Genomic DNA, 22,748 nt, shown 5'->3' with positions numbered 1-22,748 from the left:
AGATTCAGTCATGGAAAAAAGTGATAATACTTTTGAACACATTTCTAGTCATTGTTACTTCTGCAATGAGAAGTTGTAGCAAAATTCTTATTGGAACACATCTTTAGTTATTGTTACTTCTACAATGGGACGTTATAGCAAAATTCTTGTTGGTCTATCCTTCTGTGTCTACAATATGGTGAAACTAAGGATAGGAGAAATGTTAACTTCCTCAAAATATATACAAAGTTTACTTAAGATTACCTGTTCTAGATAGACGAAAGAGAAATAGATGGTAAGGCAATTCTGTATTCAATGAAATAATTAGTGTGTAAATCAGATATTATAATTATTGCACAGGATATGTTGTTGTTTTTTTCTTTTTTCACAACAGTGATATTAAGTTGTTGCATGAAAAGACATTGCTGACTCCTGACTAAACACAAAGTTTCAGTTCACAAAATTCACTCTGCACCATATTCCCTCAGGCTCCAGGGTTCTGTTTTCACCTAGTGTATAAACAGAGTGACCTCACATGCGTGCAGCACATATAAATTCTTAAGTACTTCTGTCTGAATTGACTCAGTTTAATCACATTATTTCTCGAACTAGTTTTAAATCCCTGTTGTTTGGCAAACCCATGTTATTAAAATTATATGTGCTCATCATGAAATTAATGCTCCGTTTTTTGGCAGTCCTTCTCATCAGAAATTATTTTATAATATGTCTTACAAGATTTTACATGAGTTTATACCAAAGAATAGATAATACAAATATGTATAATTTCAACAGAATCACAGTGTACTGTACTTTAAAAATATAATTAATATTTTACAGACTTTTGTACGTGTCACCCAGTTATTTCAGTATTGAGCACTGAAAAACTTTAATGGCACAGCAAATTCAACATTAAACAAAACTAAGTTTACTATGAAGTTACAATTAATTTATTGCTAATAAACTTTCATTTTAATTTATATAACTCAGAATTAGAAACAATGTTTTAATCTTTTTTTACCGGTATATTTACATTTATTTCACTTATAAATGATGCCATAATTAGAAATCTGTATTTAATTCCTTAAAATAAAAGCATCTACTGCTTGAGCTGCTGAGAAATCCAGATATTAGACTCGGTGTTTTATGTATACATTTTATTAATTTAATTTAGTCTTATCTCTAACATTGAAAATTAGATACTATGCCCAATTTATAAAAGAGAAACCTGAGACTCAAAGTCATTATCTTAACCCAAGTGATATTTCTAGGTAGTAAAACAAGAATTTGAAACCAGGTCTGTTTGATTCTGTTTGTGCAAGAGCATTTGGGCTACTTTGTGCAGAGAATAAGCTATAGAGAATACCAGTTTATAGGATGAGAAAGACCTAGGTAAATAATTTGTATTTTTTTCAGCTAAGTCATATATCTTCTTAGGTTAAGATAGAGCTCTTACCTAAGTTAACTAGTTTGGTGGTTGTAATTTAAAAGAATGCTAGTGTTAAATCAGAGCAAATGATAATTTGTTTTTAATTTCGGGAGGACATTGGTTGATAAAATTATATAGGTTTCAAGCGTACAATTCTATAATACATCACCTGTATATTGCATTATGTGTTCACCACCCAAAGTCAAATCTTCAATTACCACATGTTAGACTCCCTTTTAATAAGATTGTTGACACTAGATTGTTGACAGTATCTTTCACAACATTAAAAATATATTTTACTCTGGTGAAAAAAATAAATTATTGTGTAAAATAAGGCCAATTAGGCCTGACATTTTATCCAAACTTAATATAGGACACAATTGAACGCATGTTGTTAAATGTTTTTCAGGTTAGAGATAGTAATGCCAGATGTTAAAAAAGGAAAACCTGGATAATACTGTTCAGTTGAGCTGACCTAAGGTTGATTTTTCTGCCCTATCAAAATGGATGTAAACAACTTTATAAGCAATGCATAGTCATCACCATTCTTATGTCCTTAATAAAAAGACTTCTAATCTTGTTAACAAAAGTTACTAGAATGGATTAAAAATAGCTCATCATATTTGTATAAATTGTTATTTAAAATGAAAACCTAGAACATTCCTAAATTTTTTGGTGAGGTTATTTTTAAATAATTCATCAAAATTCAAAAAGGGAGAACTCCACTAAAGAACTTTCTAACAACATTAAAGTAAAATATAACACAAGGAGTATCTCTGTATTTTAATATCTTAGTATTTAAATATCTTAGTCTCTTAACATATAAATATATTACTTCCTATATGTCACTTGCAAATATTGCAACCGTCTTTCTCTCAGAGAAATAACTACCATCCTAAATTTTGATTAGTCATTGCCTTAATTTTCTTTATCATGTCTACCACTTGTGTCTGAATATTAAACATGGTTTTAAAACTTGTTTTGCATATTATATAAATATTATCTATCTTTTCCAGCTCAACATTACGTATATTTGTTAAATATATTTTCTTCTTAACACCAGTTATTTGAGATCCATTTACATTGATTCATGCATCTGCAATATATCCATTTCCATTGCCATATAATATTTTAGCTTATGAATATATCTCAATGCACTTATCTTTTCTATATGTGTCTCTTGGATAAGATGTGTCAGGTATCATCTAGGACATGTACCTCGGACTTTACATGTACAAGACGATAGGAAAAGTACATGTTAAACTTTACTAGGTAACATCGAACAATTTTCCTAAAGCAGTTGTACCAGTTAACTCGCAATAGCTGTATACAATAATCCCCATTATCATTATTATTTTAAATGTTTCCAACATTTGGTGTGTCAGACTTAAAATTTTGTCAATACATGGATGTGGGTGGTATCTCAATGCCAATTTAAACACACATTTGCCTGACTTCTACACATCTTTATATGTGTTTGTCAAGCATTTGTGTCACATACCTTTTCATGCCTTTTTCCTGATTTATTCTATTGGTTCTTTGTGGTTTTCTTCTTAATTTGTAGGACATACTTAGAAACCTGGAAAACTTTGCTCTGCAAGTTTTCTGTATGTTACAAGTATTTTCTCCTATTTGAGTCTTTTATTTTCAGTATCTTTTCAGTAATTTTATATAAACAGAAACTTTTCCCCCCCAGAAACTTCTATTTGTAAAGTATTTCATACATCATACATGGTTCCATTCTGACACACCAATGTGACCAGAATTTATGACTAAGGTTATAAATTTAAACTCCACTAAATTTTGAAAATATTTCAAGGTTTTCTTTTTCAAATTTAAGATTTTAACTCAACTAGAATTATTTTTTTGTAAGTGGAGATAAAGTCCAATTTTACTTTTTCCATGTAGATATTCAACTGCCCCAGCATAATTTATTAATAGTCTATCCTTTATTCAATGACCTACAATGCCTAATTTGATCTTATTCTCATTATAAAGAAAAAGGAATTAAGAATCAGGGATTAATTGTTCTTATGTTATACCTCACTAACGTAGTAAATGCAGATATTCAACGCAGATGTTGGTGAATAAGAAGGCAAATACATGGGTTTTACACTACACAAAACTGTCTTGGTGTTGTAGGATAGAGGACAATCTAAATCTCTTTATACAGGCAGACTTTTCTAGGACATTTTCTCAATTCTTGAATTAAGTAGCAGGTTTTTCTAGAAGCTTAATCATTAAAATTATGATTGTTAGTAATTACACATCCCAAAGTATTCAATACAAATGTTTTAAAAAATCTGTTATAATTAAGAGAAGACTTTGTTACATTGTGTTAACAAGATTTAAAAATTAGTGAATATGAATGGATATTTTGAAAGTATATAATAGTATCAATATTAACTACTATACTGAAATAGTTCCATATATAGCTTAATAGATTTAAAATGTATTTTTAATTATGTTATTTTTATTTTGCATGCTCCCATTCATACTCTCTAGTAAATTATTTTTTAATTACCTTTTTATATTTCAAAATCAGTTGTTTTCAAAATTAGTAATTCATGTGACCGACTACTGTATAGCTAAAGAAGCTAATTCATTTTATAACTCTGTCACCATATTAGGAAAATTCATCCCAAATACCAAATGGTACTTAGTTGAATTTTTCAAAGATGGCAAATAATTTGTTTGACATATTTAAAAATGAAATTAAACTGGATAGCACTTGCTGTTTGAATAACAGAATAAATTGAGAAGCTGACAATATATATACTAATACATTCAAAATAGATTTTGATATAGTCTCTCCTTCTTTAGTGGCTACCACACTTTGAAAGAAGGTTTAATTCCGCCTGTATCAAAAGTGTTGTAATTTATACCTATAAAATGATAACTTTTTTGTGCTCATATTCAGTGACTTTCATAACAAAGGGCTAACAGTTATTATGTGAACGTGTATTATTATTTTTGTATTGTATAAGTTATCTTATGTAGTAAGCCCTCTCTGAAAAACAGGATAAGTAACTTGCTCAAGGTAATACAGGAAATAAATGACAGAGTCAGGTCGTATGATTTCATTGCCTTCTGAGCCACTACATTAAATAGCATCCCATCATTTGAGGCTCAGAGAAAGAAAACATAATTTCATATTTTCTCAGAAAAGATTTCTCAAAGACATTTTATACAATTGTTCTTCTAAAAGGTCTGAAATAACAGAATAGTCATCCATCTGGAAAGTTTTAAGGGCATTCAGACTGCTGCCAGAAATAGAGAATAGATTTCAAAATCATGTTATACTTTGTAATTACTTTTGAAGAATAATAGTCCAGTGATTGTTTTGGAATACATTTTTTCTACCAAGACCATGCTTTGGGGCTATGGCATAAAAATACAATAATAATAATAACAACAACAACAACAACAACAAAGGTAAAAAAGGCACTTGGTTAATGAAGAGAAAATTTTATTCAGGGAAGATACTTACTATAAATTCATTTCTGTCAAAGAAAAATGTTTTGTAAATATTTACTCAAATTTATATTACTGAGAGACAAAATTAAAACCTATTTACACTCTATGAATATGAGGATGTATAGTGTTAAAATACCCCTATAATAAAGCTAGTATTGATAAACAACAGTGCTCACAGTTGCTTTATACCTAAGAAATATACTTGTGTGTGTAACACAAATTTTGTTCATGAATAGGTTGGAAAACAGGCTAAAGGAGGTGTAGGAGAACTCAGCGTATGGATATACGTGCTGCAGGAGGCAGGTCAACAGAGATTACTTTATTATAAAAGAAGTACACTAATAAGAAAAACACAGTAAAGTCAATCTCCTAGCATCTGCTGTAGCCAATATTTTGAAGATCTACTTATTTATATTTTACTATAGTTCTTTGTTAAAATTCTGCCATCATTTCCAAATCAGAGAAGTTGGACAGTATAAAGCAATCTGAAATTATTTGCTGATTCCTGAGCTCATTCGTTGATCCTGCATTCTGATTTTGATAATTTTTTCAGGCAGCACTGGACTTTTGACATTCCATCTTCCTGTAGAACACCAGGAGCCGAAGTTCAGGGAACCATCAGTCTTTTATAACATGTGTACAGAGGGGAGACCTAAGCAGAGAAGTGGGAAACTACCTTTCATTGTGACAGATTAAAACTGTCAGTTAAATAGGTCAGTTAAAATGTGACCTATTTTAGTAAGTATTTTGACAAATTTAAGAAATTACCCTATTCTCTAGGATTTATATATATATTTTTTAGCATCATTATAATGTGCTGCCTACAACGTAACATATATTATATGAATGTATACACATACTGGATAATGTGTGGATGTTAAAAACTTACTCTTTTTCCAGGAGGGCCTGGTGGGCCAGCCTCACCAGATGGGCCAGGAGGACCCTATAAAATGTGAAAAATACTTTTTAAGCAATTGGGTGTTACTTATGGCCCAAGCATTTTTCAAAATCTAGACTGCAACCAGTCTTTCTTCATTTCCCCACATCTGTCTGTCCTGGAAAACCTCAGCCCTATTTCAGACAACTAACCTTCCTCTAGATATCTATACTTAGAATTGCTAAATTCATATTGAAAATTTCATAGCTGGAAGAAAGTAAATTAAATTCTGTCTACTTAAAACTGTTCTTTTAAAAAGTGCTGATTTATATTTGACAAATATCCAACAGACATACTAATTAATAAAATCATTATTAATAATTCTACTCATATCATACACATTTGTGAAACCATAAAACTGTTGCCTTTAAATTTCTTCTTGTGCAACACTAGCATTTTTATGTCAAGGAGTATGAAACATGCTGGGATATGACCCTCAAGTCTTATAAGCATAGAATAAGCCTATATTTCTCCAGCTGCAAAATTCCCAGTGGGGATAGCTCTATAGACAAAGTTATGATAGGAGTGCGATTTGTTTTTGTCTCATAATTATTAATAAGTTAGTGATCTCCCTAAATACCCCCAGGTGGCCAAAGTCCACTACTGTGTCATTACCAAACTGGGGGGGAAAATGCCAGTACAACCTGAGTTCATTGAGGTTAGTAACTGAAGTAATTCATGTTAATGATACGTAGGTTGATAATCTGGCTTTCTTCATTTCAGCCTTATTTGTGATTTTAAAATATTTTTTTATTTAACAGAAATGGATAAATATTTGAATATGATATAGTCTGACAAAATCATTAGTGTGATATGACTACATTTATTTTTTATTATGAAGGCTTTGCTTATATTTCTTAATCACATCAAATAAAAAACTCCATGTAAGTTTGACTTTGAACTGGAATTCAAATATAACTGATAATTCTTTCAGAAAAATGTATACATACATTGTTATGCTTTTGAAAGGTTTATTATTTCCGGTTTTGTAAAAAAAAATTAAATAAAAATAGTGTGCTTCCTTACCGGTTGACCAGGATCTCCATCTTCACCCTTGTCACCACCAATACCATCTTGACCCTGTAATGGGAAACAAAAAATGAACTGAGATATTTCTCACTATTAATTCACTTTTATAAGAAAAAAGGTACAATATATTATCTTAGTCCTTGAAGTAAATTATTACCAGATGGACAAATAAAGTAGCATTGTATTCCTTCAGTTGTTCTTTTAAGGATTGTGGTATCTCTCAGTCTTTCCATAGAGATTTGTGAAATTACTACCACATCAAATTTAAAATAGGAATGGAAGAGGATATGATTAGTATACAAGGCCAGTGCATCCTTTCACCATGAACAAATATGGTGCAGTTTGAGACAGGATTTGCATTACAGAAGAGGCTGAGATGAAAGCAAAGATCCTGTAACTTTGAAATAATAGTAATGCTGCTACTCAGATAATTCGTTTGTACAACCCAACAAAGTCTGAAAAACTAACCCAAATGAAGAGAATTATCGTGCAACATAGGTCTAATAGCCTCCAACTATAAGGATTTTATTGCTGCAATTGTGATTGCAGTTTATGTTTTCTATTCCTACTTCTTGAGGGTCCACTTAATTAAGACTTTTCTTTTATTATTAATAATAGACCTTGGGAACACCCCCACCAAAATAATTTATTTATCCATGATACTTACTGCAGGGCCAGGTTCCCCAGGAGGACCAGGATCTCCAGGAAAACCAACAGGACCCTGGAGTGATGTTTTGAAAGGAAAAGAAATAAATGAAAAATATTTTTAATAGAGTCATGATACTCTGAAGTTTAAGCAGTAAAAGTCATAATAAAACCATATGAGATTATTTCACTTCTGTTGTGAAATTTTAAAAAGTGAAATCAATTGATAATGCTTATGAATATATGAAATGATTAAAAATCAGTTTCATCAGCTATGGGCCAGAGTCTCATGATTTCTCATATATGACAACTTCCAAAGTGGCTTTGATGTAGATGCCACTTGAAAGAGGACCAAGCTGACTTACCGGGTTGCCCTTAGGACCGTCATCACCTGGTGGTCCCTTAGCACCGGCAGGTCCAGCAGCACCAGGTGGACCAGCTTCTCCTTTCTCTCCTCTTTCTCCTTTGGGACCCTACAAGACATAAGAAAAATAATGATTAACATACAAGCTTTAAATCAGAGTTTCTTAACCTTGATATATTGGGTCAGACAATACTTCTCTGCAGCGGGCTGTCCTATGCCTTGCAAGATGTTTAATAGCACCACTACTTTCTACTAATTAGATACCAACAGCTACCATTCCTCTAAGTGTGACAACCAAAAAATGTCTCTAGATTGACAAACCTTCTTGGGGGGTCAAATTCACTCCTGGTTTAAACCAGTAGAAATTAGAATACTATAATCCTACTAAAACGCTTTTTTGTTTGTTTGTTTTTTTTCTGTAGCAGGGTTTGTTTGTGTCTTTCTGTGGACAGTCCACCAAAAAAATGTATACAATAAACAGCCAAGCTTTAATGCTCTAACTTATGCAAGTGGTATTTTTGCAAGTTCTATGTTAATCAAAATATGCAGAGGATATGTAAATGATTAAACAAAAGGTTCTGCATTTGTGATTATTCTTAATAGGCTGGAAAGACAAAGCAAATAACTAGGAATTGTAGGTAGGACTTGTTACATGTGTGAAATGCCATAAAAGAAATTTCGGAACCCCCTACATTGCGGATAAGACAGCACTTACTCCTGTGCCTGCTTCCCCAGGAGGCCCTGGGTTTCCTGCTTCTCCAGGTTCACCCTGTAAAGAAATCAAATGAGTATCAGAACACAGAAATGATGTCTTACATTTGTAAAAGTGCCTTCAATGATGACCATGACATTTTAGGCTCGCTCTTAAATCGTTATGTTGTTTAAAAAGCAGTGAAAAACTTTAATAAGAGGGAGGAACTTCTCCTATTGCTGATCTCAATATTGTTATTTCTCTGATGAGGAGACAAAACTGGATAGCCTTCATGCTATGATTCTCATTAGTTAGTTAATAGCAGGAGCATTAACCAAAATTACCATCAAAACACACGAAACAGACAGCTGCATGTTTCCTAACAAATTGTGTATCTGTGCTGCAACAATCAATATTCATATCATAATTTCAATCAGTTTATTGAGTAAACAATTTCAATTGTTTTGTACTAAATTATAAATTCAACTTATCATTATTGTAACAAATTAGCAAATAATTTGGTAGTATTTTAATAATACTATAAAAATATGTGCATATTCTCAAAGTAAAAAAAAGGGTAAGGCTAGTATGTATAAACAAATTTTTACTTTGAGACTGGACATATTTTTATTTCTTGAATAATCTGCATAATGATGGATAATACCAAATGTTTCTAGAAATTTATTAGTATTATTGTGTGTAAATTATTTTTCTCTTAAGATGAGTAGCAAATATCTCCAGTTATCTTTGTTAAAACTTATGAGTAATATATTGCATTTACATTGTTTACAAAGCAATGATTCCTTCAGCATATGAGAATGATATATACAATATTTTTGTCATTTTTTATATCATTAAAATAAAACTTAAGTCATTTGTCATTCATATCAGCTGTAAAATGTCCATGTTAAGTGCTTTATATATGGAATATGTACAGTACACTACATGATCTCGCTTAGATGTGAGCTTTAAAGTAGCCAAATTCATACAAGCAGAGAGTGGAATGGTGGTCATTAGGGGCTGGGGGTGGGGGGGTGGACATAGGGAGATGTTGGTCAAAGAGTACAAAATTTCAGACACACAAAATAAATAAGTTACTGAGATCTAATACACAGCAATGTGACTATAGATAACAACACTGTACTGGAGGCTTGAATTTTGCTAAGATAGTAGATCTTATATATATATTCTCACCACACATTCAAAAACAGATAACCACGTGAGTTAATGAATATGTTAATTAGCTTAAGTGTGCATATTATTTCACAATGTGTATGAATATCAAAACATAAAGTTGTACACCTTAAATATGTATAATTTTTATTTGTCAATAATACAAATTGAAATTTTGTGATGTCACACATCGCTTCAGATGTCAAATAAAAATATTATGGTGTGTCCTCATCTACCTTATTCACCAGATCTGGCACCATGAAACTTCTGACTTTTCCCCAAAGTCAAAATGACCATGAAAGGTAAACCTTTTGAATTGATTCAGGACATCCAAGCAGCCTCGACAGTGCAACTAAAGACACTAACAAAAGAGGACTTCCAGAACTGCTTCAAAAAGTGGCAAGAACAATGGAATAAGTGTTTTTTAAGTGAGCGTACATATATTGAGGGGGGTTAATGGCAATGTTTCTTTTAGTGTAATTTTTTTTTATTTAAATATTCACCATATATTTTCATCACACCTCGTATAACATACTTGTTCAGGCGAAGCTCCCTTCATGAGGGACAGCAAATATATATATATATATATATATATATATATATATATATATATATATATATATATTATATCTGTGTTTTGAGGAGATGATTGAAGTGAAGAATCTATAGTGAATATATATTATATGGTAATTATAGTAAATAATTATATGGTAATTATATGGTAATTATATGATATTTATAGTAAATATATATTATATGCTTAAACATATTTAAGCAAAACACATCATAACTAAAGGATATTAGCCTCTTTCTATCTCTCTCTCTCTCTCTCTCTCTCTCCCTGTCTCTTTTCATTAAATTAGTGACTCGCAATAAATGTTCCAAAATAGAATTTGGGAAGTATTCAGCCAGAATTAAAGTTGATTTCAGAAATCTGTAATATACAGCAAATTCTATTACCCCAGATTCTGAAGAAAAAAACATATATTAGAGTTTTATTTCTATCCTGCATGTCATGCAGAATTTTATTATAGAGAAAAATGAAACTTTAATTTTTTAATGTAATAAATTTAGAATCAGCTACATTTTAATTATAAAAAGTCAAATCACCATCCTGATTTACTGAATCATTCTCTTGAGATTCAGAGTTGGCAAGGTGTTTCCAGATAGGATTTAAATAAATGGAATCAATATGGAAAGGGAGTTTCCCAAAACTCCAAGCATCTGGCATCCATGTTTATCCAAGAATTACACAGAAGATAAAATGATAAAAGGTATAACTAAAGTACTTAAAACTGTTCCTACTGTACCCAAAAGCTTTAGAAAACAAGTAAGGAAGCTGAAAAGACTGTTAAATGGTTTTAGAATTTGCTACGTTGGTAAAACTAAAACTAGAGACTAGTTTTCACAACTATGTAGTCAGCATTAGAGCCAAAGGGGGTTGATGTAAAGGGCAGAAAGAGGAAAGGTATGAGGCTGTCTTCATCTGTCTAACACGATGACACCATCAGAGACAGTTGTCTTTTTTGCTGTTCTTCCTATGACAACTGAACTCAATGAAAAATGTTTTTTCTATTCCACCCCCATCTCACCTGCATCTTTTCAACATAAAACTTTGAATTTAAGAATATAAACAAAGAGCTCGTCAATCAAAAAACTAGGCAATGGTGTAAGAAATAGATAACTTTAAGATGTTTCAAATTTAGTAATAACGAAACTATTTGAATAATCATTAGTCAATCAAAATAGTAAAATGTGGGTATTGAGCAGAAATAAACATCAAAATACTATATTCTAATCCTATTACATTGCTTTTTCCGACAGCTGAATTCTTTAATTAAATGAATTAAAATACAAGATATTATATGGCAAATACTTTTGAGAACAGAACTTTTTTAAATTAAAGTTTATTGGGGTGACAATTGTTAATAAAGTTACATAGATTTCAGGTGTTAAATTCTGTAATACATCAGCTATATGCTCACATTATGTGTTCACCACCCAGAGTCAGTTTGCCTTCCATCACCATATATGTTTGACCCCATTTACCCTCTTTTAGAACTCTCCTCCCTCCTTAACCTCTGGTAACCACTAAACTATTGTAGCAGAACTTTTTACGACTACAATAAGTTTATACTTCTGATATCATTTAATTAATAACTAGTAAATTCCAGAAATTTCTACATTGTTTATGGTATATAATATTTTATGGTTTGAAATTTAATTTTCATCCCTCAAAACTGGCAATTGGCAAGTATTTTATTTTTTAAATAAAGCAAACGTTAATGTCAATTTTCTCAAAAATGCTGTTAAAAAATAAATAATAAATCAGGCAATCATTTTGACGTTTTCATAAAAAAGATGAGCAGATATTTGAAATGAAATCATGTTCATAAGAAATCATAAAAAAAGGAAGCTATTCTGAGCCCAGATGTTACGGCACATGCCAACTATTTTGAAAAGTGCCAAAGACAGGTCATACTATTAGCAGTAAAAATATAACTCCAAATATGACAAAATGAGTTATTCACTATTGTGTAATTGGAAGGATTCTTTTTCCTTTTTTAGTTACATCAACCAATCTTTTCTATTTTCAGTAATGAATATTGTTAGAGACATTTAGTCTACTCAGACATACATTGGCTGGAGTAGATCTTGACTTAGTCACTTTCTAATGACAAAACCTTGATGCAATTACTGAAATTCTCTAACTTCAGCCCTCTCAACTTTAAAATGCTGGTAATAACAATACCATCATCACAAGGTGGTTGTGTTGATTAAAAGAAATAGTCCATGTACGTCACTCTGCACAATACTTGGCAATCAAAAATTATATCTCAAAATCATTTTACCTCTAATTGCTTAATTATTAGAGCTGGTGAGTTGTGATCCATATAATTATGTGTAAAACAGAAAGATAGTACTATTAGAAGGACTTAAAATATTAGCCAATATTACCAAAGCCCTCAATTCTTGTTGTTTCAAGCTGTATATCACTGCATTCTTTACCTTTTCTCCAACACCACCAACTGAACCAATGGATCCTGGGGGTCCTTGTGGTCCCTACATTATAGGAAAAGAAACATAGTTATCCTTATTCTTGTAATAAAATAATAAATTCATAAGTATACATATATATACATATATATAAACATATACATATATACATATATATATATATATATATATATATATATATATATATATATATGTAGTTGTTCTCAAAGAGAGAGAAATATATGCAAGAATACCCCAAGTGATTTGGAGGATGAAACAAAATGATGCCCCTTATTGTTATCAAATTAATTGGATAGCATATAATTTAATTATATTAAATCAATTTTCATATTCACCAGTATTTTGAAGATAAGGCAGGAGAATTTCCAACTCTAGTCATGACAGTTGATGCTCAGAACATAAATTCAATCTTTCTGACCATTGAACATGTCATAGTTAGAGGATGATTTCGTACACTTTTGTAGACAAAATATGACCATGATTAAAAATTATGTAATCCACGCAAAACACAATATAAACCATCTCTTAGCCTATAAATTATTTAAGAGGGATTAAACACTAACAGCTCTTTTAGTACATCTGCTCCTAATCTATTTTACCTAGCTCTGACCTGCTAGAATTAAAAGCAGGCATAACAGAAGAGCAATAACGACAAGAATAAATGCCTTGCTTATTGTGAACAGGTAAAGTCACAAGAAGAGATCACATCAAAGTCTATAAATCTGTTAATAGTAACAACAAGATAAATATGGCATTACATTTCAAAATACTATAATATTGGAACAGTGAGTTAATTACTAAGATTGGGGGAGACCATCTTCGTACAATAAAGAGAAAATGTTTTACATGGTAAGAAGTGCACATATTATCACATATTTTATAGAGTGAAAATACAAAATCTACAACTTTTAGATAAAAGTTACTGATTATAGATGTATACATAAAGAATGTTTGGAGTACAGGCCTGGGCTAGTACAACCAAAGCCAATTACAAACCATCTCCTTATGCAATTGTAAGAGATAAAGATTAAATTTGAAATAATTCAGTAACATTGGACAGTTATTATATGCAAGTCACAGTCTAAGTATGATGAACTGAACAAGCGTGGTTATTATAATATAGCTAATATTTCTCCCTTATCAATAAATATATATTTAACGTGAACTTTGTATTTATTTTATACTTGTGATTAGTTCCCTATTAAAGCCTGTTTCTTTTCCTGTAAAATGAAATGAAGTGAGATGATCCTTGAGCTCTTGTACACATAAACATTTAACAATAGTGTAACTATCTCCATTATATTTTAGATACCAACTGCCATTCACTTATGCCTACACCTACATAACTTCAAAATAATTAACATATTTCACAGTTCTTACATCAGCTCCACTGGGACCTTGAGGACCTCTTGGGCCTGGAGGACCAGGTGGACCCTGTAAGAGATGAAAATTAAGGGTTATGAGGACCAGACTCAAATGCATTTCTGATATTTTCATTTTGTGATTAAGAAAACTAAGAGTAGTTTCAGCCTGTAAAATCATAGCCAGTGAAGCATATCAGGGTTATAAGACATTCTTGATGGATACAACATCACATTAGCAAATTATTTTTTACACATAGCTACCGGGAAATTAAGACTGCAGGGAAAAGTTTTGATTAAGAATTAGAAAAGTCTATGTGCTATAATGAATTCATAATAGAACTAGAAATATTTTATGCTATAATATGCTAGAATGCTCAAGTATAAAAGGAACATAAAGTTGGAACTAGAAATAATACATGAGAAGATTTAGAATTCATTAATTGTATAGAGAATTTTTTGTTTCTATATTTTTGGGGTTTTTTGGTGTGTGTATGTCAGCGCTCATGTTCTATGTTAGAATTGAAATAAGATTAACTATTTAGTTGTCTTCCCAAAACCAATGGTTTTTCTCTCCTTGTAGTGCATTATCATTGCCTTGGGCATTTTTTTATAAAATACTGATGGCCACAACCCATTACCTCAAGGTTGTGATTAGTCTGTAGTCAAGGGTATTATTATTTTTTAAAGGTCACAGTTCATTTTAATGTTATGCTTGAAGGCTTATCTACTATTAGCTATTATCATAGGTCAGGGAGAATGTACTAATTAATATTTAGTAAACATAGCAATCACATCTAAAAAAACAGCTTGCTATGTATCTGATGCTGCTTTGAGTATTAACCAGTTATGAATCAGTAACATTTACTATGTTCCTTGTTTTTAAGTTCATTGTGATAAGCATCATATCTTATTTGAAGAAAATAAAACCTAGCATGCAACTGTAAAAATATCAAATGTATTTTGAGGAAGTAAAAATGAGGCAATGTTTATTGAAAAGAAATGTTCAATGTTTCAATGTTATTGAAAGAAAGAAGCAATTAGGAAATGCATTAATTACATTTCATTATTAATTTCAATTACCTTGCCTAATTGTTTCCTTACCCAATGTAGTGTTTAATAAAGAAATACATGTATTTCAAATTTTCAGTTGAACTATTATACTTAGAGCAGGAAGCCAGAGTCAATTAATGGAAATTATTATGTCACAACATTCTAATAAAGACAGAATTCCTTATTAAATTGTGACTTTGTTTCAAAATACAATTAATTTTTAATATTGTGTTAACATTTGCGTATTATCCAAATCCTTAGTGACTATTATCTATTTTTTAATTGCTCCATATCAAGGTCCAGAGCTAAGTACTAATAAATAACTGAAGTGTGGTCCTTCATATGTACCTCAATAATATACACACATAGAAATGAAAAATACATATTACAATATATCAACTAACAAATACAATATGTGTATATAAAATTACTCCAAAGAAAGAAAGAAAAGAAAAGAAAGATTCAAGATGATGAGAGAGACTTCAATGGTGGAGGATGGGTGGAGGAAAAGGGAGGCATCAATCTGAAAAATCATAGCCTTTAGGACTATTTTGCTTATATTAATGAATCTTAAGAAAGGTATTAATACTGTGGAAATTCATAATATCTATCAAGTACTTAAAAATGAAAACTTACCATAGGACCGACATCCCCGTTTTCACCTTTTTCACCAGGTGGGCCTGGCAGACCCTATGAAAATACAATTTAAAAATAATAATAAAAGTCACTCCTATTTAAAAAGAAACTCTTGACCAATTTTTAATGTAAAATTAAAACTATACATAAAGTTAAGTCTGAAATTAAAATTAACATGGAAATTAAGATTCAGAAACTATTATATATCAAAATACTTATAATGTAAGCAAGTATTGACTGCATATGAAAAGAACTCATATCTAAATTTACGAAAAAAATGTATATTTTGCATACCATTATACTGTTTGGTTTTAGTTACCAGAACTAAATATATAATTGAGTCCAGGAATTTATGAACACTTAATCATTTGCTTCATCTTTTATGAGTAATATACAGGACTGCCATTTTAAAGGTTTTCCGAAAAATCTTGTCCCAAATTATTTTAGAACATCCTATACAGGTGAGGTTTTTACAGTTAGATACCAATTTGACAAAACTCTTTTGAAAATAAATATTCCAATACATTTCTAGGGTGATAAATATCTTTTGAATTTCTGACCTGTTAATTCCACTTCTGAATCTTAAAAATCCACAAGGCCATAAAACCTAATTATTATACTTCCTTTATTCTCTCAAATCCATTTCCTTTAATATTCAATTACATATAATTGCTTACGAGAGGTTCTATACTACAGTAATAAATACATCCAATTTATTATTCCCTAAACCTGCCCAAGCAAAATAGTTGAAACATGAGTTTTAAAAAGTAATACTTATTTTTAGTACATAGTACATACATCTTTGAGGTTTATTCTATTTTACTTATCCTCTTATATTTCAATTTTTTAACAATGGTAATAACCCACTAAACTTTTTATGACCTACCAATTCCACATGACTCTCAGTGTGGAGAGAAGGTGCTTTACCAGGTATATTTATAAACTTTTTTTTTAATTTGGCATATATTCATTTTGCCAAATTAATGACTGGAAATTTTAATTACTGATTAATAATGAGCAACATATACCAGGATGTCATTTTTTTCTTCTCAAATGTCAGCTAGATATCTAGGAAAATTGTCTATCATACCTACTTCTTAGACAGTTGCTATCATCTGATGGTAGTTTCTAGAATTACTAGACAAGTTCCTATGAGGAAATAGCCAGGCAGTGTTTCAGATTCTAGTCTGCTTAAAAATTACCTGGAGAGATTGATAAAATTTTAGATTCCAAGGTCCACAACCTCAGAGGTTCTAATTCTTTGATGAAGCACACAAATTTAAATTCTTAAACATGTAAGTAAATTTTAACACAGATGAACTAAATATTTCATTTTAAGCCCATTTTCTTTAGTAGTATGAATTGCAACTTAGACATAATTAAGTTCTTGTAAACACCATATTAATTAACAATCACATTCCTTATATTTTATCCAGATTTTCACCTCTTTAGTATAGACTGCATCTAATTTGGGATCCCTAAATTGAATGGTATGTAAATATCAGTTCTCAGTTTTCTTTTATTGCTACAGGCCCAGCTTTGCCTTGCCATCTTTTCTTTATGCATATGATTATTCCTAATATTAACTCAATAGGAACCTCCCAATAGAAAAAAATACTGAAATAGTCATTGATTTTTGATGAAGTTTGATTATAGTTTGAGTTGATTAAGACAGAATGTTCTTATTACTAAAATTATTGAAGACATAATGAGACAAATTCTCTTGTTGTGGAGAATTAAACATTATCAATTAAACGCTAAATGACACTCCAGTGTTAATCAGTTTTCATATCTCCTAACTTTCTCCTAGGGAGTATTTATACACGAAGAGTCTCTTTTAAGGTCTATGAATTTAAAATAATTTGCCACTTAAGTGATAAAATAAAAGAACAAATTTAGGCCAAGAACTCTCATTCTGTGTGTCTCCTTCCTATGTAGACAAATAGTAAACATCAAACTGAAAATCAAGTCATTTAAACAAAATATTAGATTATTATTATTTATATCTATTATGACTGCTAATATCTATTCTTCCATGAAGACTCAATTAAAGGATGTAGATCAATTGTGAATATATTAATTACATTAGCATTTTTCAGATACCTGATTTAAAAAGGTAGCTGTGGAAAAATATAATCAATTTCTTAGTGAACTGATATCTCGAGTCATAATCAAAGAGCACATTTCTCATGTTCTGGAATAGAAGATATTTTATTTAATATTTTATAAATATAAGCTACAAGTCATCTTCTTTAAGCGTGAGAAGTAAATTCTAATTTACAAACTTATAGAATTCAGAGTAATCAGCTAAATGAAAAAGCAGAAAATGAATGGTAACATCCATTGGTGATACAATTTTTAATGCTTTGTTGTTTTCAAATATGTGTGTTTCTCACATATCTTAATATGTAGTACTAATAAGTATAAAAGAGTTAAACATAAATATGAAAATGAAGTTTTTTCATTTTTCAAGTCTAACAGCAATTATTTTGGTATTAAAAAAAAGCAGAAAATGATAATACTAGCTGTTCACTAGTAGACACCCATTGAGTGTTATAACAATAATAGTTATGAAAATATAATTAATTTTATTGTTTACAATGTAATTTGTCTAATTATATATACATATATAAGCTATTTAATATTAAAATCAGTTTCTGGGACTTCATGAAAACAAACATAAAAAATTAAATTTATACAAATGCAACTTCTATGTACTTTTCTACAGCTTCAGAAATTTTTAAGTACAGTGAACTAGATGATTTAATTTGAACATTTCCAAAATTTCTAATATGGCATAACATATCCATATGGTACCCAAATATTACTTAAAATTTTATACTCTTTTACAGAATCACTAGGTAGGTATAGGACGAGCATGTAGAAAAGGAAAACTAGCTATTTTCAAAGTTTGTAGGAAGCAGTGAACATCACATGGAAGGATTGCAAACAACCTAGAATTGATACCTATTATTCAGTGTTTTGCCTAAGAGTCCAGTTGTGGCACATATTTGAATGAAAATTTCTTAGCCTACAATGTTTTACAACTTTACATTTCCTCTCCTGAATGTGCTTTATAAAATGCAAATTAAAATTTTAAATAAGTTACTTTAAATGATCATTTTACTGTTAATGTGTATATTTGACCTATTATTGTTTAACATTTACTGTTGGCAATTTCTGTTCATACGTAGTTGCAGCTGGGAGTTTGCTATTTCTCATAATGCTTTCACTTTTTGCTAGCCATCTGAATACTAATTTTTCTGCTAATAGACCTGTGAAAGTCCATCTTACTTCTAACTATTAGACTTAAATAAGGTTGTAGTTCTTTTTTTAAAACAAAATAAGAATAAGGAAAGGAAATGTAATACCTAAGGTGGGGTTAAACTAGGGCTAACACAGATTCTGAAAAATTAATAAAAACTGATAAAAAGCAGTTGAAGCTTAGATATACATTTAAGTAAAACAGTCCTTATAGTTAAGAGTTGTGTCAAAGTTCCTACATAGAAAAAAAGAGTGCTGCTTTATTTTACATCCACCAGAAAACCTGGTATGAGAAGTAGGTGGAAATAATAGAGTACATAATGCAGAGAGCATCTTACCTGAAGACCTATGGGACCAGGAGGTCCTGGGAATCCTCTTGCACCTTCATCACCTTTTTGTCCAAACATCCCCTGCTGACCTCTGGGACCTGGCTCACCATCACCTCCCTAGAGGAGAGCAATGAAAATAAACACAAACTGCAAAATCATGGTTTTGATACAAATCATCATAAAAACATAGTCATTTTTAATTTAACCAAAGCTGGTCCATTTATGAGTAACCAAGTAAAAAGTCAATTAAATTTCCATTATCTGCTACAAGTATACCATTGTTTATTTCTGCTTACATTCTTTGTTTCACGATTATGACTGATTTTGATTTTCTTATGTATACCAAATGAAGTAAAAGGTGTCTAATAGGAAAAGATAATGTTCAAAATTTATCATAAATTACGTACTTCTCAACTGGTTAATAATCTCCTTTTAAATGAAGTCACAATTTTTTTTTGTTTATAAATGTCAGCCTGTTTAGCTATATTAGATAATTTAAATTGCATTCAATGTTAAGGATACAAACAAACTTATCACCATATGAAATCAACTGGTTATGTGACAGTTGATCAATTTAATCAGATAACTGTAGATTTGTTGAATCAAGAGTAATACTTACAGCAAGTCCAGGGGCACCAACTGGACCTTGAAGACCTGGGGGACCAGGAGGACCCTGCAGTGAGATAAAAATCAATCATTTTGAAACGGAAGCCAGTAGAGCCTCAGCTATACGGTGCAGAATATTTGGCTGATCAAAATCTATTAAGCATCTCTACACTTTTTTGGAAAAAACATTCTTTTGCACTTAGTGCAGTCAACCATTACTAATTTTACTCCTTGAGACTTGCATATTTATAATCAATTTTAAATTGGCAGTTATTGAAAGCACTCATATCTGCAATGTTGAGAAAATTTAAAAATTGATTTCTATGCAAACATAAATCATGTTGAAGTTTCACATTTGAAAAGTTTCAAACTACCAAATTTCTTTAATGAGATATGTATGAGTCAGAAAAAGTACATGAAAAGTTCATCTATATGCTCTCATCTAAACGAATCTTAGGATGCAGGGGATGCTATACATACAGAATGTAGCGATACATGAAAATTAAGAATTTTCTTCATACATAAATGCATGTAAATTGAGTGTTGTCTATTAAGTATACCCGAACTTCTTAATTTGTGTAATAGATTTTAATAGGTTTATGAATCTTACATGCATAAGGATTTCTTGTTAACTATCTTTTTAATGTAAATAACTGATCAGGCACTATAAACTATCTAGGTAACAAAGAAAAAGAGTCATTGAATTATATTGTTCTTATCATAACTGCCACATGTTAGGAAAAGCAATTACAGCAAAGGTTCAAAAAGTGTGGTCCATGGACCACTGGGTACCTGAGATCCTTTCAAGTGTTCAGTAGGTCAAAATTATTTTCATAACAATACTAAGATTTTATTTGTCTTTAAGCCATACGAAAATTTGAACTAATGATGCAGGGTAAAATTGCTGGTGTCTTCATCTCATTTTGAACTTTAAGGGTTGGGATTACCGCATATCTTTGAATGCACATAATTTGAAAAGAAGTTTTATTAGAATTGATGGAATCCCAAACAGTTACCACACAGGTAACACAGTATTGATATTATAATCTTTGGACAGGTAAGTTACACTAATGAAAAATATCCATGTAATAGCAAAAGAAGTGAAATGAATAATGTCCACTCAATAAAAAGTAGAAAACTTACATTTTCTCCTTTGTCACCCTTGCTGCCTTTTTGTCCTGGTTCACCAATTTCACCCTGTATTTAAAATTTTGAGGTAAAGTTTATCTCTAATATGTCATACCTGCCACTGCATTGTCATTGCTATCATCTCATTATTAAATTTTACATTAATATAATTACATGATGACGTTTAATGTCACTGTTTAAACTGTAAAACTCTGGGTTCCCTCTGATTCTCCCTTTCTAGTATCGTCTAATACATAGACAAACAGAAGTCAACTGAACTTTGAGGAACACTGCAACTGGATTTTTAATTCACCAAATCAATTTTGTCTGAAATATCACCTCTATAAACTCATAATGAAAGTACATTTATTTATACAAAAATATAATTGCACATTAACCAAAAATTACTTCATTTTTTTTTCCTAGTTTTCTAAATGTTAAAATGTTGCACATTATTAGAGTACTGGTTCACAAATTTTGTCATAGCATTTCACAATAGCATTAGAAAATACATTAAATTCAAACATTTAACAACACAGCTATTCATTCAGAATCAAGAGCTTAGATCTTTACTTATATATTAGTAAAAGATAGAAAAGTACAGGATTATCAAATAAACATGCAGCTCATTCTTAAGTCTTACTCTGCCATATCCAAGACATAAGGGCTAATATATACAAGCAATTCATTAGATTAATTTCACATTTATTTCAGAAGCATATATATTTAAAAACAAATAAGCAATTTTGGCATCTGCTATTTTTTTCTTGCTGTCATTGCTCTTGTACATGCACCCTTTTCTTGTTGACTTCCTACATATTTCATGGAAGAGATACTAATTCTTATCCTCTAAAATAAAACTTTGGAGCATATGGACGATGTATGAAACTTTGAAACAAAAGATAGGATTCTTTAAAAAATTATTTTTTCCCAGGAGGTACTAACGTGAATAAAGAACACCAACCTTGTCTCCATCTTCTCCAGGGGACCCAGCAGGCCCAGCAGGCCCCGGGAGGCCTACAGGGCCTTGTACTCCATCTCTCCCAGCAGGGCCTTGCGGACCTTTTTCTCCCTGTATTGTAAATCCAACAGATAATTATTTTATCGTAAGAAACCTACACATTTTCTATTTGTTACAATTTTTAAAGTACTGCTCTAACAGTTATACTCTGTCTTCTATGGTTGACAAGGCAATTGCTTAATATTCCCAAGAAAAAAAATATTTTCAAGTAGTAAATGATGATATAAAAGATTCCTACATGCTTTTCTGACCAAGAATACTATCATTGTCAAAAATTTATGAATCTCAAGCTAAGGTCCACAAAATTATTAAGACTCATTTTACAATTTTTCTTTCAAACACACATTTTCTAATCAAGTATTATATATTGATAAATGGGATGCTTGATCTCGCTGAGATTTACTCTTCAGTGGTGCATAAAACAGCAGGGTAGTGGCTATTAGGACTAAAAAATCATAAAAATCCCTTTGCTCATTGTCCAACTTTACAACTGGCTTTAAGTGGAGGAATTTTATATTTTAACAAATATTTCATGATTTACCTAAATTTTCATATTTTAATTCATTGCTGCTTTCACTGATTCAAAATGACAATGCTGTTAGCATTTTCTG

The 22,748-nt window shown here is 30.7% G+C and overlaps 1 protein-coding gene across 7 annotated transcripts in view; it reads right to left on the bottom strand.

The window, feature by feature from the left end:
• The window catches only part of COL11A1 (collagen type XI alpha 1 chain), a 207,811-nt gene that overhangs the window by 26,033 nt on the left and 159,030 nt on the right, over positions 1-22,748 (bottom strand). For all 7 annotated transcript variants that reach the window (XM_081026892.1, XM_081026887.1, XM_081026889.1 and 4 more), the window contains 12 exons: positions 22,081-22,188; positions 21,132-21,185; positions 20,002-20,055; positions 19,392-19,499; positions 15,790-15,843; positions 14,120-14,173; positions 12,731-12,784; positions 8,573-8,626; positions 7,859-7,966; positions 7,516-7,569; positions 6,846-6,899; positions 5,772-5,825 (listed from right to left, as the gene is read on the bottom strand). In XM_081026892.1, coding sequence (XP_080883018.1) covers positions 5,772-5,825; positions 6,846-6,899; positions 7,516-7,569; positions 7,859-7,966; positions 8,573-8,626; positions 12,731-12,784; positions 14,120-14,173; positions 15,790-15,843; positions 19,392-19,499; positions 20,002-20,055; positions 21,132-21,185; positions 22,081-22,188 — 810 coding nt within the window. The remainder of the gene's footprint in view (positions 1-5,771; positions 5,826-6,845; positions 6,900-7,515; positions 7,570-7,858; positions 7,967-8,572; positions 8,627-12,730; positions 12,785-14,119; positions 14,174-15,789; positions 15,844-19,391; positions 19,500-20,001; positions 20,056-21,131; positions 21,186-22,080; positions 22,189-22,748) is intronic.

The sequence above is a fragment of the Rhinolophus hipposideros genome, assembly GCF_964194185.1.
Source record: "Rhinolophus hipposideros genome assembly, chromosome: 19".
Classification (NCBI taxonomy): domain Eukaryota; kingdom Metazoa; phylum Chordata; class Mammalia; order Chiroptera; family Rhinolophidae; genus Rhinolophus; species Rhinolophus hipposideros.
The sequence above is the reverse complement of the archived record's forward strand: the minus strand, read 5'-3'. Positions and strand labels throughout refer to the sequence as shown.